The sequence below is a fragment of the Macrobrachium nipponense genome, chromosome 3 (assembly GCF_015104395.2).
Source record: "Macrobrachium nipponense isolate FS-2020 chromosome 3, ASM1510439v2, whole genome shotgun sequence".
NCBI classification, from domain to species: domain Eukaryota; kingdom Metazoa; phylum Arthropoda; class Malacostraca; order Decapoda; family Palaemonidae; genus Macrobrachium; species Macrobrachium nipponense.
The window spans coordinates 80,558,618-80,577,066 of NC_087202.1; the positions used below are offsets into that span (position 1 = coordinate 80,558,618).

Genomic DNA, 18,449 nt, shown 5'->3' on the forward strand with positions numbered 1-18,449 from the left:
TCCAGACTCCAGTCCAAGTGTCCAACCGATCCAGTAACAGATCGTGCGCTGTCATGCGCGGTATGTTACGTCTCTCTCTCCTGCGGGATTGACTGACTAATCGTATCTCTGTGCTGACGGTTACGTCTCTCCTGCGGGATTGACTGACTAACTCTATCTCTGTCCTACAATCACGGACTTAGCCTAAGATTGAAGGAATTTCTTACGTGAATGAATAAACGTTGCATTCCTTTTGCCTTACTATGTTCAACAGAGTTATCTCTTAATCCTTTCGGTGCTCGTTACCCCACGGTATAGAACTACGAGTCTACCGCAACATTGCACTTTTATATGCTCTCCTGCTTAGGCAAAGCGCAGCCTTATTAGGGAAGTAAGCATACTCGGGGAGGGAATGGATGAGCTTGCTGGGGACCATTTCCTTCCTGAAGAAGTTTGTTTCCCCGAATAGACTGCAATTCAGATCACAGTTTTTTCCAACCGGGAAACTGAAATATTATTCAAGATCTAGGAATGATCTGAACATCTCTCAGTGCGTCTATCACCTGAGGTGATAGAAAGAAGGGTGCCGACATCTGGATAGGGTTTCAGATGTCCTGGATCTTAATCTGAAAGAAGTAAAAGCGATTCGGTAGTCCCTCCAGTCCTCGAAACGAGTTGGGAACCAGTGGTCCAGATCAACTCTGATATTCCACAGCTCTCTCATATCTTAAGAAGTATCTTCTCTCGGTCCCTGTTCGAGTTTACGAGAAAGAGCCTATTATAACAACAGGCGTAGAATGTAACGATCCTCTAGAGGTTCGTTACAGGATTGCAAAAGTCCGTACGAATCGTCTCGATCGACGGCAGCAACTATTGACTTCCGAGTGGAATCTTTCTTTAGAAGTAAGTTGAGAGTTGTGGAGACTTTAGGGACGCCCTTTCATTCTTCTCTTCGATATGTTGAGGACGAAGAGGCTTCTTCTTCTCTGCTCCCTTATTCTCGATCCGGGATCGGTACCATTAAATGCCATCCTATGATATTGAACGGGGATGGATGTTAGTCTCTTTTCCCCTTTTTCAATCGCTTAGGAAATGTAATAAGAGGATTTATGACGTCACAGGGAGCGACAAGGACGCTGATCGCCCCATGTTGGCCCTCAGGATCCTGGATTCACAGAGGTCACATACTTCCTAGTTCACTTTCCAAGGACCTTTTCCGAGAGAGTCCGTCTACTCTAACTCGAAAGGTACCTATAACCTCTCGCTCTGAGTCTGACTACGTTCAGGCTATCGAGATGTTGACAGGAATAAGATTACCGTCTTCCATTTCCGTCTGAAGAATGGGATAAGCTGGCAGTCACAACTATTAAAGAATACGCAAATATGTTGTTGACGGCCTTTGGGCTCAGAGATTTGCGTCTGTCAAACAATAAAGCCCTTCACGATCTTTGAGTTCTGTGGAATCTCGAATCTCGCTCACCATCTACTTTTTGTCTCACCTGTTTTCTCGGAGTCAGACACTCGTGCGAGATCAGGCGACATATAGTAGCCCTGAGTTTCTTGTTGACGAAGTCGGTTGCGTTTATACACCCCCGATGATCGTGTAACATGAGACCAGGTTGGACTGTCAGGCATTCTTCCTTCGGGACTGAATCGCCTTTTTGCTCCTCGCTCCTTTCTCCTGGCACCAGAAGCTCGAGTCAGGAGTTGATTCGCTAACGACGTTGGGTTGCGTTGATACACCCCCCAAGGTTTGCTTAGATTGAATCGCCCAGGCAGTCCAGACACTCATCCTTCAGCGAAGAATAGTGCCTTATGGTCTTCAGGGTACAGCCTTGCTGTCCTTGATTCGTCCTTGGGAAACTGGTCAACTGGTCGGTCACCTGACTTTAGTACAGACGGACTGACTGTGCATGTCCAGATCGAAGCTTTCAATATGGAACTTAGACGTAGTCTGAAGTTCTTGATGTCAAAGCATTCGAACCTCTCTTACCTGTTAACTTCTTGCATGTGATCAGGAAGGCCTTCTTCTAACCACCCTAGATACGACAAAGAGGGTTAGTGAGATTTTAAGCCATCGTCACAAGTTTTGGCTTTGGAGAACACAAGGCGGTGTGCTCTCTAAGCCTTCTGTTGTGGCCTAAGAATGGAAACCCGTTTTGTCCTTGGGCCAGGAGCTTGGAATCAAGGATGGCACAAGTTAGTGGGCAGGAGCCAGAGAGAGTCCTGTGCCCTGTCGGGTCTCTCAAGTTTTATCTACATAAAACTCAAGAAAGTCGAAGTCATTCGGGCAATCTGCAGTGTTCCGAAAAAGACCAAACTTGCCCATATCGAAGAACACCCTGGCTTTAGTGTTAAGGAGTTCTTTCAAAAATGCTCCTTCATTGTGTTTGCACAAAGATTTGAAATCTTTTTATCTGAATGCTCACGAGGTGAGGGCGCGGCCTCGGAAGCATTTCAACAGAGCATGGCACTCAGCAACATCCTGAGTACCATGTTTTAGCGAAGCAACTCTGTGTTCACTTCACACTTCCTGCGAGATGTGAAGATGGCATATGAGATCTGCTGCTCGCTAGGGCCATACGTGTCTGCAGACACAATCTTGGGGGCAAGAAGTACCACTCATCCTATCCTGTAGAAAATGGTTAGGAAGAGCTCTTAATTTAGTTGTTGAGTCGCCGACAACGGCGACTTCTTAACTCTTAAGCCTTAGTTAACACACCTTAACTTTGGCTAGGTTGGTCAGGTGGTGATATATATATTTATATATATATATTTATTTTACTTCTTAGCCCTCATGGTATGGTCAATATGGTCTAGTCACATTGTGGTCACGCCCCCGTTGACAGATCATCTGGAGTGCACCAGCTTTATAGGTCTCTACCTCGCTGGCAACTCTAGTAAAGCAGAAGCAGACTTGGGTGACAGTAATCACGAAGTCAGCTATGCTAACAGGTGGAACCAAGATGTAAATCATCTGCATGCATTTGTTTCCCAAAATCCTTCTATTCTGTCCCTTCCCACCTCCAAAGGTGGGATTCAGCTATATATATATCTGACAGGTAAGTTCATGAACAAAATGATATTGTTATGATACAATAAAGTTTGTTCATACTTACCTGGCAGATATATATAATCAAGTACCCACCCACCTCCCCTCAGGGGACAGTGGAAATAAAAATTATGAATAGAAAATGGGAATGGTTCCTGATACCTGCCTCCCAGCGGCGGGAATGGGTACTAACCACCTGGCCGACCACTGCGTGTGTCGGAAGTTTTTAAAATTCTGTCGGACTTCAGAAAATACAGCTATATATATATCTGCCAGGTAAGTATGAACAAACTTTATTGTATCATAACAATATCATTTTATATTTGTTGACATCCTGTTAGATTTCTTGTATGTATGTGAATCTCATTTCGTAAAATGTTTACTCCACTATTCCAGCAGTGCCTTGTAAATATTTGTATGCACAATTTTAAAAATGGTTGTCACTCCATCAATGTGTGAGATATTTAGAAGTGAGACCTATGAAACATTTAAGAAAAACAGAAAATAATGATGATAGAGGAATGGAGATAGGGTTAATGAGGTCAGGTCTTTCAGATACTGTATTCAGAAACAGTGGTATCTAATACAGGTTCTCTTGAGTTGGATCATACTGAAAGGCTAAAAAAATATAAATCAGACTGACTGAATGAGATTTTGAAATCAGGTAAATTAAAATTGCCCATAAAAGTGCTGAATTAAAATTAATATCCTCTGAGGCCTGGAGCATTTCCAAACTGGCAACTGTTTTGTTCTTATCTAATTTGCCTAGTAAGTCATAGTAAGTAATATGTACAGAAAATTATAAGTTTATATAAATTCTTTTTCATATCATGAACATTTAGAATTGAAATTTCTAGCACTATTTGTAAATAATATTTGTCAATATTTAATCATTTATACCAAGAAACTAGATGACATTAGTAAATTTTATTTATTATCTTTCAGCCAAACCATATTCTAAAATTATCAGTAAAATTGAGAAGCCTGCAAGGTTGAAGCAAATCAAAAAAGTTGAAGGCATGGATACTTGTATTCCAAAGTTCAGTGAAATAGTAAAGGTAAGTGTCATGCTGCACTTGTAACTTAAGATTTGATATTTAAGAGGGAATGACTTTTTCATTGTTCAAGAAAATTCAGCTTTGTAATATACTATAATTGCCTTTCTTCTATTTCTAGTTATTCTGTTTATAGCTCTGACATTTGAGTAAACTTGTAGAATTAAAAAAATTAGCCACACCTACTGAATCACCAGTTCATGGTTTTGCTTTTAATTGTCAATAAATTTTAGGATACGGATTTATTGTAGTGGTATAGTACATATAAGTAAAGTACCATCTCTTAGAAAAATATGTATGAGATAAAATTAACAGCGAGTTAAAAAATGACAAATTTTCACCCAAACCACATTTTGTGCTGTATTTTGAGATAAATGTGGAGATCTGAGTACTACTACTTATTTTATACCGTTTACTAGGCATAGATTGACCTTTGAAATTTACCCCGTAAGTGATTAGTACCATCAGTGTACTTCACATGGTGCACTGTAGCATTATTTAAGGTTCCTTTTAGCATTCCTTCAGCCCCTACCTGCCAACCCCTTTCATTCCTTTTATATTATACCTCCACTTATATTATCTTTCTTCCTTCTTACTTTCTACCCTCTCCTAAAAAGTGTTTCAACTTTATTTTCAGCACTGAATGACCTCAGAGGTCCTAATACTTGGCCTACGGCCTAAATTTTATATTCCAGTTCCTAATAAATTTAAATCTTCCTCTATTCTTTAACTGTTTACTGGTGATTTAAACTATTTACTGCTGTATTGTGATAATCTATCCAAAGCTAGTAGGCATTACACCAACTTTGATATTAGAATTTCTAAATTGTATGTGAGGATTGAAGGTGTACTGTAAGAGTAATAGTTTTTGAAGACAGAGATACCAATTGGCTTTAGGGCCAATTAGGAGCCACAAGGGTTATTGTGAGTCTGGGAATATTGATCACCCTGCAGATAAATATGGCTGGGAGGGGGCAGATAGAACACAGGCACTTTCTATTTAGCTTAGTGGCAAATGGGTCACTTAATGGTGTTCCCAAAAGTTGAACAGTTTCTGTCATAAAAAGATGTTGGGACACTTACAACAACCTGTCCCTGGGCTGAACTGATCCCCCACCATAATCCTCCTGCCTTAAATGTACATGGCATGGCATTCATCACAATAATTGGCAGTCCATCCACTTGTGAATTTGCTGCGCCAACTTGCAAAGATGGGCCCCACCCACCGCTCGTTGATGTAGTTATTACCATTGTGTTGTTGCTCAATATCTTCTCATAAGTGACCCATCATGCACCCTGTGTGCACTATGAGGAGATAGTTGCTACCTACGGATTGACCAGAACATGCATACATGAACTGTTGCTATAAGCTCTTCAGACTTTTATGTCTATAAGACATGAGGTGTGTTTGGGAACATTCAAGATGTAAATGAGTGCTCAATATAATTGATAGGTTTTATTCTAAAAAAATGTGTTTTATTGTAGTGTCTTACCGAACAATTATAGAGCCGTGATTTCCACGAGCGGCAGGATACTAAATTCAAATTTAGCGCGTCGGCGTCGCCAACACTGGTGGTGATGACGTCATCTCCCTCCACTCGCGGGAGAACCAGGTACAACTGCCCAGGTGAATCCAATTCTTTTCCTGCCGGCGTCCGGTGAACATCGGTGGTCGGTGCGGTTGGATGACTTTGCTTCGCTTTTTTTCTGGTGGAATTGATCTTCGGAATTGGTGAAGTACTCTTTTTTGGCGTTGTTGTTATTTTGCTTTTTATTTAGGCGTTGCCATGTCGGATTCTAGTCCGTCGGGAGTTAGGTTTTGCATCTCAGGATGTAAAACTAGATTATCCAAGTTAGAATAAGATTCTCACACTAAATGTGTTAAGTGTAGGGGACAGGTTTGTTCAGCAGATCGAACATGTAACGAGTGTAGTGATTGGACTGATTCTCAATGGAAAATGAGTCCAAGGGTGGTTCGAAACCTTCAGATCCGGTTGTAGTTCCGTCTACTTCTTCGGCGGTATCGGAGAATGAAGAAGAAGTAGAGGAGGAGGATTCACATCACCTCTCGTGTTATTCACGTCTCCTTAGATTTCTTCTGGTATCTTATCCAGATTATTTTGAGAAAGCGGCTCCGCGCTCCCCAACTTCGACTTTTTTGATGAGGAGGAAAACTTCAGACCCTCTCCTCCCAAAACTTGTTCTATCTAAAGCGGTTAGACATTCGTTGAAAGAGACGGAGAAATGGATGTCTATGAAAAGAGACTTAGGGAAGGCTCTTTTTGCTTACCCTCCCTCTAAGTTGCTTCGTAAGAGGTATAGGTTTTATGTAACTGGGGAAGCTCCTTCTCTGGGAGTTTCTGCCTCCTCCCAGGGAGACTTCTCCAGTTTAATCGACTCCTCTAGAAGATCTGCTTTCGCCGCAGCGAAAGTTTTCTTTACAGCGCCTGAGTTGGACCACGTTGTAAAGAATCAATTTAAACTTTTGGAAGTCTTTAGCTTCCTTGATTGGACTATTGGCGCTTTAGCGGCCAAGATCGAAGACTGTCCTTCTCTTTCCCAGGAGTTAGCGGAGGATTGGATTGGTGTTCTGTCCTGTGCGGACAAATCCATTAGGGATGGATGTGATGAGTTAGCTTCGCTCATCGCCTTTGGTACCCTTAAGAAAAGGCAACTTTGGTGCTCCTTTGCTTCTAAAAGGGTTACGTCCCAACAGAAGTCTGCTCTCTTGTTTGCTCCTTTTGTGAAAGATAACCTCTTTCCAGACGATGTAGTGTTGTCAATTTCGTCTGCGCTAGATAAGAAATCTACTTCGGATTTACTGGCACAGTCTACTAAGAGACCTAAAGCTCCTGTGGAGACTGTTCCTTCGGTTTCTCCTCTGGCCCAAGCGCCTTTTCGAGGGAGAAAACCCAAGCGCTTCTTTCGGCCGAAATCGAATTTGCGACCTCAGTCTAAGGCCTCGGCCAAGGTTAACAAACCTTCCAAATGAAAGCTCGGTTCTTCATGCACCAGTGGGAGCCAGGCTGGCTCTGTTTTGGGAGGAATGGGAAAACAGAGGAGCAGAAGCCTGGGTAGTGCAAGTACTCAAGTTCGGCTATCGTATTCCTCTCGTTTCACCTCCCTCGCTCTCACCTGTGCCAATTCCATTCCAGGCATACTCTCCGGGCTCAGACAAATTTCTGGCGCTAGCCGCAGAAGTGGAAGCGCTTGTTCTCAAAGAAGCGATAGAACAGATAGAAGGGGATTTTCCTCCAGGCTTTTACAATCGCCTTTTTGTAGTTCCCAAGTCATCAGGGGGCTGGAGGCCGGTTTTGGATGTGAGCGCCCTGAACTTGCATGTCCAGAAAACAAAATTTCATATGGAGACCACTCGGTCGGTTCTGGAGTCCATCAGACAGGGGGATTGGATGGTCTCTCTGGACATGCAAGACGCTTATTTTCACATTCCGATACATCGCGAATCTCGGAAGTACCTGAGGTTCATGTTCGAAGGCAAGGTGTTTCAGTTTCGGGCGCTTTGCTTCGGACTAGCGACCGCTCCTCAAGTTTTCACCAGGGTTCTATCCCCGATAGGAAGCTGGCTACACATATTAGGAGTAAGAATCTCCCTCTATCTGGACGATTGGCTTCTCCGGTCGGAATCAGAGAGTCGGTGCATGAAGGACCTTGGAACAACTCTGGATCTTGCCAGAAAGTTAGGAATTCAACAAACAGAAGTCCCAGTTGGTTCCATCTCAGAGCATCCTTTATTTGGGGATGATTCTGAATGCTCAAGTTTTTCGGGCTTTTCTGTCCCCGAAGAGGGTTCAAGGCTGTCTGGAGACAGTTCAGGAGTTCTTGGACAAAAAGGTAAGTTCTGCCAATCAGTGGATGAGGCTCCTGGGCAAATTGACGTCAGTGGAGAAATTTGTGACGTTGGGAAGACTGCACATGAGACCTCTGCAGTTTTTCCTGAGAGCCTCTTGGTGCAGGAAGACACAACCAGACTCGATTACCTTTCCTGTCACAGATCAAATAAAAGAGGACCTAAGGTGGTGGCTCTCTCGAGCAAGGTTGGAAGAAGGGTTAGATCTACGACCCATCCTCCCGAACCTACAGTTCTTTTCCGACGCATCGGACACAGGTTGGGGAGCCCTACTGGGAAATCAACGGACTTCAGGAGCTTGGTCGGAGAAGGAGAAGAAGTTCCACATAAATGTAAAGGAACTGTTAGCAATTTTCTTAGGGCTCAGACAGTTTCGGAGCTTAGTAGAAGGCCGAGTAGTGGCAGTGCATTCCGACAACTCCACGGCTCTCTGTACGTGCGGAAACAGGGGGGACTCAGTCTTTCTCTCTGTACGAAGTAGCCAAGGATCTCCTCCTGTGGTCAAACGAAGCGAAGGTTCAGCTAGTCCCGAGATTTGTTCCGGGAAAGATGAACGTCCTGGCGGACGAGTTAAGTCGTCAACAGCAAGTGTTACCTCTGGAGTGGACTTTGGACAACAAGATTTGTCAGAAACTTTGGCGCCTTTGGGGACGACCGTCAATAGACCTGTTCGCGACATCGAGGAACAACGTCTTCCTCTCTTTTGTTCTCCAGTCCCAGATCCTCTAGCTTGGTCGGTGGACGCAATGCTGTTGGATTGGTCGGGTCTGGAAGCTTATGCATTCCCTCCGTTCGGTCTAATAGAGAGGTGCTGAACAAGTTCATGTCGCACAGCAATGTAACGCTAACGTTAATCGCTCCCTTTTGGCCCAGGAAAGAGTGGTTCCCGGACCTTCTCCAGTTGTTAGTAGACTTCCCCAGACTTCTTCCTCCAGAGAAGTGGCTTCTCAAACAACCTCACTTCAAGAGGTTCCACCAAAACTTGTCCGCTCTAGCTCTGACAGGGTTCAGACTGTCCGGAATCTTGTCAGAGCGAAAGGATTTTCAAGAAGAGCTGCAGAAGCTATCGCTCGTTGTAGGAGAGAGTCTTCTAACAAACTCTATCAAGGGAAGTGGAGAATCTTCAGAGAGTGGTGTAGAAGTGCTAAAGTCTCTACTTCTGCGACCTCTTTAACAGAAATAGCAGATTTTCTTCTATTTCTTAGGAACTCTAAGAAACTGGCTCCTTCGACGATCAGAGGATATAGAGCCATGCTCTCTTCGGTTTTTCGACATCGAGGTTTGGATATTTCCTCCAATTCAGATCTGTCGGACCTCATTAGGTCTTTCGAAACCACTAAGCTCCCGCAAGATACAGTGGCTTGGAACTTAGATGTGGTGCTTAAGTTCCTCATGGGGCCACCGTTTGAGCCTTTGAAGTCGGCTTCACTCAGGAACTTGACTAAGAAGGCACTCTTTCTTATTGCACTAGCTTCTGCTAAGCGTGTCAGCGAATTGCACGCTATAGACAAAAGAGTCGGTTTCTCTCAAGGCAATGCTGTATTTTCGGTATCTTTGACCTTTCTAGCCAAAATGAGAATCCTTCTAATCTTGGCCGAGGAGTTTTGTGGTAAGGAACTTATCTGATTTGGTTGGACATGAGGAGGAAGAAAGGCTCTTATGTCCAGTCAGGGCTATTAAGCAGTATCTGTTTGCCACTAAGGGTATCAGAGGACAATCTTCTAAGCTCTGGACCTCGGTTCAAAATCCCTCTCGTCCTCTTTCTAAGAATGCTATATCGTTCTTTATTAGAGAGCTTATCAGGGAAGCTCACTCGCAGTCCGAGAACGACAATCTTTCCGTTCTGAGAGTTAAAGCTCACGAGGTTAGAGCAGTGGCAACTTCTTTAGCATTCAGAAAGAAATTTATCTTTAGCTTCGATTCTTCAGAGGACGTTCTGGAGATCGAATTCGGTTTTTGCGAGTCATTATCTCAAAGAGATAGAAACGGTTTTCGAGAATTGTAAAACGTTAGGTCCGGTGGCGGTTTCTGGCATGGTGTTGGGAGAAACGGCACAGGGGTCGTCACCTCTATGCTAACTTTTCACCTTGAATAGGTTGTCGAGTTCAAGGGAAGCTGGGGGTACTGAGTACCTGGGATACTCACCAGTCTGTTAGGTCAGATTTTACAATGGTTGGGTATATATGTTTTTAAATCTGGTGTTGGTGACAAATGTTTTGTATGATTGAATTTCTGGTCTTAGCCCAGGGCAAGGGCAATCTTTGTTGTTACTATCCTCCGTCAGTCAGCCTTGACTCGCTTGAACTACGGAAGGATTCCACTCCTGTAGAGGCTAACTTTGGGCAAATTCCAATTCCTCTACAATAGTAAGAAGAGCACCGACCAGAGGCAGTAACAGTCTGCTGTAGCTCTCTTACAAGGTAAGGTACAACAGACACCTTGAGTGTTTACTGGTATTGCAATAAATGTAACCATTTAAAAATACTAGTGGTCCACTGAATCCCACCTTCCCATAAATGTGTAATCAGCTCTATAATTGTTCGGTAAGACACTACAATAAAAATGAAATTTTCATTATTAAAATGAAGTTTTATTGTATACTTACCGAACAATTATGATTATACCCACCCTCCTCCCCTTAGGTGGACGGACGGGCAGAAAGAATTGGATTCACCTGGGCAGTTGTACCTGGTTCTCCCGCGAGTGGAGGGAGATGACGTCATCACCACCAGTGTTGGCGACGCCGACGCGCTAAATTTGAATTTAGTATCCTGCCGCTCGTGGAAATCACGGCTCTATAATTGTTCGGTAAGTATACAATAAAACTTCATTTTAATAATGAAAATTTCATATTTTTAGAGGATGCATGGGAGTGGACTTGCCAGTTATGATTCAAAAGAGCTGTAGCAGTAGTTGCAGTGGAAGGTGTTTTGTTGCTTGGTTCTGGTTTTCTTTCATCTGTCTTTTTAGTCACAGACTCTCGGGTATCCTTCTAGCAATGAATTTGCAGCTTAACCCTTTAACGCCGATTGGACTATTAAACGTCGATATAAATTGTCTGTTGGGTGCCGATTGGACGTATGGTACGTCGATATAAAAAAGTTTTTTTAAAAATTTGCGGAAAAATAGTTATAGGCCTACCAGGCAAAAACTTTTGAATCACACGCCTTGGGGGATGCTGGGAGCTCACGGATCAAGGCGTTGTTTTGTTTACAATCGTTACCCAGGCGCGCAAGCACGAATGTCTTTCTTCTCATACTAAAAAACATCAGCGACACATCTCCGAAATTATTTCGTCACTTTGACATAATTTTTGCACCATTTTATATTAGCCGTTACATGGAGTATTATATATGAAAATGTGCACAATTTCATGTAGAATACAACTAAAAACTACTCGTGGTTGTAGCTTATATCAGTTTTGAAATATTTTTATATAAATAATGATAAGTGCAAAAATTTCAACCTTCGGTCAACTTTGACTCTGCTGAAATGGTCGAAAAACGCAATTGTAAGCTAAAACTCTTATATTCTAGTAATATTCAATCATTTACCTTCATTTTGCAACAAACTGGAAGTCTTTAGTACAATATTTTGATTTATGGTGAATTTATGAAAAAGCTTTTTCCTTAAATCCATGTGGTAACTCTTCCGAAAAAATTATAAATTTTTTCGTCCGATTGTCGTAATGTTTGCAACATTTTAAATTAACTGTTACATAAAGTTTTATGCATTCAACTTACCTGTCAGATATATACTTAGCTATAGACTCTGTCGTCCCCGATAGAAATTCGAATTTCGCGGCACACGCTACAGGTAGGTCAGGTGATCTACCGCCCCGCCGCTGGGTGGCGGGAATAGGAACCATTCCCGTTTTCTAAGACAGATTTTCTCTATCGTTTGGAATGTAAACATACGTTTGCAGTTCCTCCTGATTTGGATTTTCGTGTTTCATCGCCATCGATCTTCTGGGTTATCTTTTGCAGGGAAGTACTGGGTCTTTGGCTCGGCATACGTTTATTAACTGTTTTAACGAATTTGGCTTCGAAAATTTCGAAGAATACATTACGTGTAACTACCGAAGTTTTCGGTAGACAATTACATAGTTTGCAAGAAGGGAAATATTAATATTTATTCATTAATGGGTAATAAAAGTTAAAATTGATTGAGGCTAACTTCCTTATTGAGGAAGTCAGAAAAACATAGAACTAGTTACGCTTCATTTAGAAGTTTTATAGCTCTCGTACTAACGAGCAGTTAGAGCATTAACAGTACTAGTAGTGTTGTATCCTCATCACTTCTTACTTTACAGAACTACAAATTCATATTGCAATTTGAAGATAAAGGAATATAGCTCCAAAAGCGAGCTATTAGAAGGTAAGAAGTGAATTAGTGTTTCCCCCATTGCAATGGAGGGTGCGTCTGATCGGCTTCATCTCGCTCCCAGGCCTAGACCTCTTCCAAGCTCACAGGCCCAGAGGAGAAGGAATGTCGAAAGCCTTATGGAGGTTATGGAGAATCCCCACCGATCAGGCGTCCCCTCGGCAGTGTCTATAGAATGTCCCAGACTGCCAGGGATAGCCATTGGAAAGGCATCCTAAACAGTGTTTCCTCCTTATGGTTAAACCTCCTTACCCTCGGCGGATGAGGAGAAGGAAGATTCATCAACGAAGATTCTTATGAATATACAAGATAATCTCGTTTATGTTATGAATAAAGAAAGAGGAAAATTGGATGGTTATAGTATCATTACTAAAGCATAGCTTCATCTAGGCACCAGGTGCAAGTCAAGTGTCAGGTGCCTGCTTAGACGTCTACCATGATGAAAGATCCTCCCAAAAGCGCATGAAGGAATGCCATGGGGAAGGCACTTAACCAAAGGCCATACCACGTTGAATACCGCTTCTCTTCCGATCAACGAAGTTCAGTAACGTGGGGTCTGGTCAGTACGTGGATAGGTGCCACAGGATAGAGCGGTGACGTCACAGTCTCTCAATGATAGAATTCCTTCGCCTTTACAGTAAGTGAGGTCTAAGGAACAATAACCTATGAAAGGGATTAATCTCCTTCTGATCTTCTCGAATGGGAAGAAGTTTAAAAGACGAGGCTCCAATGAGGAAATACTTTCGAATTATAAAATTCTTACAGCATCCAGGATTTCCAGCTTCTTTGTGTTGGAAGATGGAAATTGAACAGGGTATCCTCTTGAGATTTGTCACGGGATCAGTTTTTCCTGACGGGGGCGCGAAATGTCGCACAGGCGGCTGTCGCCCGTGTCAGGATGTGTTTGAATCTGTGGGAAGTTTCTCTGGAAGAGAACCCAAGAACATACTTCTCGTGAAAGAGACTCTAGTGGTCGCATAAGCGACTTCGTCTCTATCACATTGGTTTGATTTGGAGAGAAGTTTTTTTTTGTAGGATTAGCCTTCACCTGCCAGGTACTCAAGATGTCGCACAGGCGAACGTAACCCTTGTCAGGATGAAGCTAGTTCTACTTTAAACCCTTTACCTTATGAAGAGAGGCGCTCTCCTCGGGTAACTCACTCTTTTCCCAACATTATGGGACAAGAGATGGAAGATATCTGACTAGGAAGTCAATGAGGGTGCAGGTCTTTCAGCTTACAAGACCTTAGCAACCCTTTTATTGCAAGAATTCGGAGAGTCTCTTGAGTTCTGCCACCCCTCCTTCTCCTAGTTCGTTACTTTTAAGGGGATTATAAGTCATCCTCTTCTGTATATATGCAGCAAACCGATTTTCAGAATGAGAACTTTGCAATTGTTTGGAATTGAACAAGACTTGTATGAGCTCGCATTATTTGATTAGAGGCTTTTTCAAGTAATAGAAGCATAGATTACAGCATTATGTCCATGGATAGGAAGCTTGAATGATTCTCTTCGATCCTTATTTCTCATTAGGATCTCCTTCGTCTAGTACCAATTCGTTTTATTGACGAAAAGAACGAAGTTAGGAGCATTCTCGGCCTCGGCGAGGAAAGAATGTAGTAGAGAATTCACCTTAAGACTACGGTATGATCATGTCATATACATATACCGAAGTTGACTCTATGGTTGACAAATGAATTCCTAGTATCCTTACAAAAGTGTTCCTAGTTTAATTCTGTTTACCGCAATGTAAGAGAATTATAGAGGATTCTTTATGGCAGGAGTTATCTCAGGCTTTCGGGAAGCATATGTAGAAAGCATAATCGTATTAAAGAACAAAGATTGCTCAGCATAAGTTCGATAAGTCTTTTGGGAATCATTTTCTTCGTGGCAGAAGTTGTTTCCCTGAATGGACTATACTATATTGTCCATAAAAGTTTTTCCTACTGAGAACGGAATAAACATAGAAGGCTCAATGCGCCAGAAGCGCCAGCCTGGCGCAAATGCGCCAGAAGAGCCAGCCTGGCGCAATGCGCCAGAAGCGCCAGCCTGGCGCAAATGCGCCAGAAGCGCCAGCCTGGCGCAAGGCGCCAGAAGCGCCAGCCTGGCGCAATGAGCCAGAAGCGCCACCCTGGCGCAATTGGCGCTAGAAGCGCCATCCAAGATAATTTCTCGTTTTAGCGAGTTATTAACCTTAAAAGTTCACTAGCCTCTTCGACAGAGGCGTAGTAACGGCAAGTTTTGTTCCTGATTTCGTTCCCCTTCTAATCGAAAATGGGTTCGATCCCAAGGAACTATGAAATTATTTATTTTAAGCATTTAGTCCAATGCCACAGCTCTCTCATATCACAAAGAGAATCAAGAATCTCTTTTTTCACCCGGGTTCGCGTTGACAAAAGAGAACCTGTTCGGAAATCAGACACGGAACGTAACGATTCTTAAGAGATTCTCTGCAATATGTTGCACGTCCGTGAGAAACTTCTCGATAGACGATAATAATTGTGAAATTATGTCTAGCATCTATTGGAGAGAGTTGTAAAAAACCTGATAGAAGTCTTCTTCATAATCGCTTCGCAAGGTGGAAGACGACCAGGCTTCCTATAGATTACTTCATTATTCTTGACCCAAGAGATGTAGCAATTTATGCCATCTTTAGTTTTAAGAAAGGGGAATAAACTTTAGTCTTTTTCCCCTAAATATAAATTCTTAACAGATGTTAAGATAAAGGGCGTCAAAGGAAGAAAGGATGATACTTTATGCTTCATTTTTGGCCTTAGATATATTGGATTCACAGAGATCATAACGTTCTTCTCACAGCATGTTTCGTAAGAAATTTCCCAAAGATTCTGGAGGTTCTATTAGAATCCAGTATATAGACCTGTAAAACCTCTCTATTCTGAGTCTGTCTGCGTGCAGACTGACCAGAAGTAGACATGGTAAGAGGATTTTTTCAAGGTAAAAGGCAAGGTCATGGTAAAGTTATAGACTTGCTGCAGATCTTGCTGGTGGGAATAGGGAAGCTGTCCTCTTCCTATACCTCTGTGAACCACATACGGGGTGTTTTCTTCCCTTTCAGAGGGAAGAATCACCTTTGTCTATATCTTTTATCAACAACGCAGTATAAGGTTATATTCTGTCTCTGCAAGGAGAATTAGATATAGCAGAGAATTAAGATCTTTGGGATCTTATACGATACCTCTATACGATAAGAGTAGGATATCATGCACTGAGTATGGGATTCTTTTTGTTTGGAGTCCTCAGATTCCGTGTTATGACAAGATGGAACTGCTCCTCATAAAACTTCTTTCAGAAATTTTATGAGGGAATTCCTCGTTTCTCTCGGTCCTATACGACCAAGAAGAAAAGGGAATTTTTTGTGCATTGGAATCTCGCATCAGATTCTATGGGAACTCGGCAATGGGTTCTTGCCAGCATAATATGTCTGGCAAAAGAACTAAAACCCTCTGTTCCTCACTCAACGCTCCAGATAGAGTTTCGTTGTTCAGACAGGGTCCTTACGTTTTCATCTACAGAAGAAGAAATGGTGGAAACGTTTGCCTACAGAGTTTTTGGAATGTGATGAGGGCTCAAAATGCTGCCCAGTTAGTATTAAGAGGGATATATATAAAGAGCTAAGAAATCAGGGGTCCGCCCAATTTCTACTCTGAGTCTCCTTCGACTTCCAGGCTCCTTCCCTTCCTTCGGGCAAGGATAGGGAAGATTCTACAACGAGAAACCTCATCAACATGTAAGAAGAGATCTCGGTAGCAACAGAAGCAATCACGAAGGATCCTTTTCGGAATAAGACTCTTATCTCTCGTACTGTTAGATTTCATATCAATTATGGATGTAGTTGACTACTTCTCCTCCCCTTGCCGGAGAGGCCAAGAGCTCAAAGTGGAAGAAGGTCTTCCACCCTTCTCAAAGTCTCCTGATAAACTATTGTGGTTGTTTAGGACTTTCGGACAATGTAGCGCCAACTAGGCGCTAAATGCCATAACAGGCGTAAAAAACGCCAGAGGCAGACAGTCCCAAGAATCACTGTCATTGTCTGGTGAGGAGAAAGAGTGGGCCTCCAACCTGGCTTAGATTTGCTAGAGGCGAACAAATCGGACAGATAAGAGAGTTCGATGGGGACATCGACAGACATCTTCGAGACTCTAACAAGCTCGAAGCTCTAGCAAGTGGGGAGGAACCGGCCAGGCTCCAGAGGTGAGGCTCCAGGCAGGCGCAAGGCGCCAGCCAAGAGCGAGGCGCCAGGCAGGCGTGAGGAGCCAGCCAGGCACGAGGCACCAGACAAGCGCGAGGCGCCAGCCAGGCGCGAGGAGCCAACCAGGCAAGCGCGAGGCGCCAGCCAGGCTCTAGGCTTCATCCAGAAGAGATCCATTTCTAAGAAAGCCCTGGTCTTCTTTGAAACTATGTGATCACTAAAACACTTCATGGGTATCTTGATGATTCCTTCAAACAGCTGAGAATTAAAAGCGAATGAAGTGCGAGCTTTTATGAATTCTTGTTCTTTCCATAACAATATGTCATTAAGTACATATTAGCTGTCATTTACGGGAGATGCAACTCTGGGTTGACCTCCCATTATACGAAGGATGTCAAGTTGACCTACGAGAGATACGTCTCTCTGGGTTATACGTGTCTACGGATAAGTTGCTGGGATAGGGAGTCGACACTGATCCTTAACTAGTGAGTTAAATCTTAATTTAACGGAATTTTATTATTTGGGTTGTTTGAAAGGAGTTTGGGGATAACTTTTTCAAGTTAAGCACGAACCCTCGTGTGAGGATCAGGTGATCGGGATCGGTCTTGTGCTCCTTAATTATGCCACTAGGCATAGGTGTTTTGTCATGTAAGTGGATAGGACCCCTTTGACAAATAACCATTAGATTCTGTCAAGTAAGTGGATAAGACCCCATTGACAGATCTACAAGAACTCTTAGCCATAGGTCACATCCTCGCTGAGGCTCTTGAGACGAAGCAGATTCCTAGCAATAGCTCAACCCTTCGTCTAAACACATAGGAACCAAGGTTTTATTTATTTATTACCTACAACGTATGTTGTTTCCTGTCTATTCAGTAAATTAGCTGTCTCTTACCTTCCGCCAAAGGTGCCAATCAGCTAAGTATATATCTGACAGGTAAGTTGAATGCATAAAAATGTTATTGTCATGATACAATAAAGTTTTTATGCATTCAACTTACCTGTCAGATATATACTTAGCTATAGACTCCGTCGTCCCCGATAGAAATTCGAATTTCGCGGCACACTCTACAGGTAGGTCAGGTGATCTACCGCCCCGCCGCTGGTGGCGGGAATAGGAATCATTCCCGTTTTCTAAGACAGATTTTCTCTATCGGCCGTGATAGCAACATTGTTGTTGTTACTCCTGATTTGATTTTCGTGCTTTTTCATCGCCATTGATCTTCTAAGCCGGTTATTTTGGTGACGTATTGGATCTTTGGTTTGGCATACTCTTTCGTGGACTTTTTTTTGGACTTGGTTTTGGATATTTCTCATGATGTCGGATTCTAGCTTTACGGTTAGAAGACAGTGTGTAAATGAGGGATGCATGGTGAGGCTACCGAAAGCTTCGGTAGACCCTCACACAGTTTGTAAGGGTGTAGAAGGAATGAATGTTCAATTTCTAACACCTGTGATGAATGTGTAAATATGAATGAGGAAGAATGGAAGAATTGAAATTCATATTTAAGGAAATTAGATATGGATAGGGCTAGGAAGGCTTCCTTCAGAAGCGTAAGTAGGTCTCGCTCTAATGAGCCTATTAAATTAACACCTAACCCTAAACCTCTATCTTCTTCCTCTAGTACTAAGACTGCAAATCCGGCAACGGAAATTGCAGATCTTAAAGCTGCGCTACAAAGGATGGAACGTCAAATGCTGACGTTGAAAGGTAAGCACACTGATAGTGAATTAAGTGTCCCTAGTGCAGTGGAGGGTGCGTCTGATCGGCTTCATCTCGCTCCCAGGCCTAGACCTCTTCCAAGCTCACAGGCCCAGAGGAGAAGGAATGTCAAAAGCCTTACGGAGGTTATGGAGAATCCCCACCGATCAGGCGTCCCCTCGGCAGATTCTGTGACGACC

The 18,449-nt window shown here is 42.9% G+C and overlaps 1 protein-coding gene across 2 annotated transcripts in view; it reads left to right on the top strand.

Moving 5' to 3' along the window:
- The window catches only part of LOC135221843 (zinc finger protein 37-like), an 87,712-nt gene that overhangs the window by 40,491 nt on the left and 28,772 nt on the right, over positions 1-18,449 (top strand). For both annotated transcript variants that reach the window (XM_064259760.1, XM_064259759.1), the window contains exon 5: positions 3,977-4,089. In XM_064259760.1, coding sequence (XP_064115830.1) covers positions 3,977-4,089 — 113 coding nt within the window. The remainder of the gene's footprint in view (positions 1-3,976; positions 4,090-18,449) is intronic.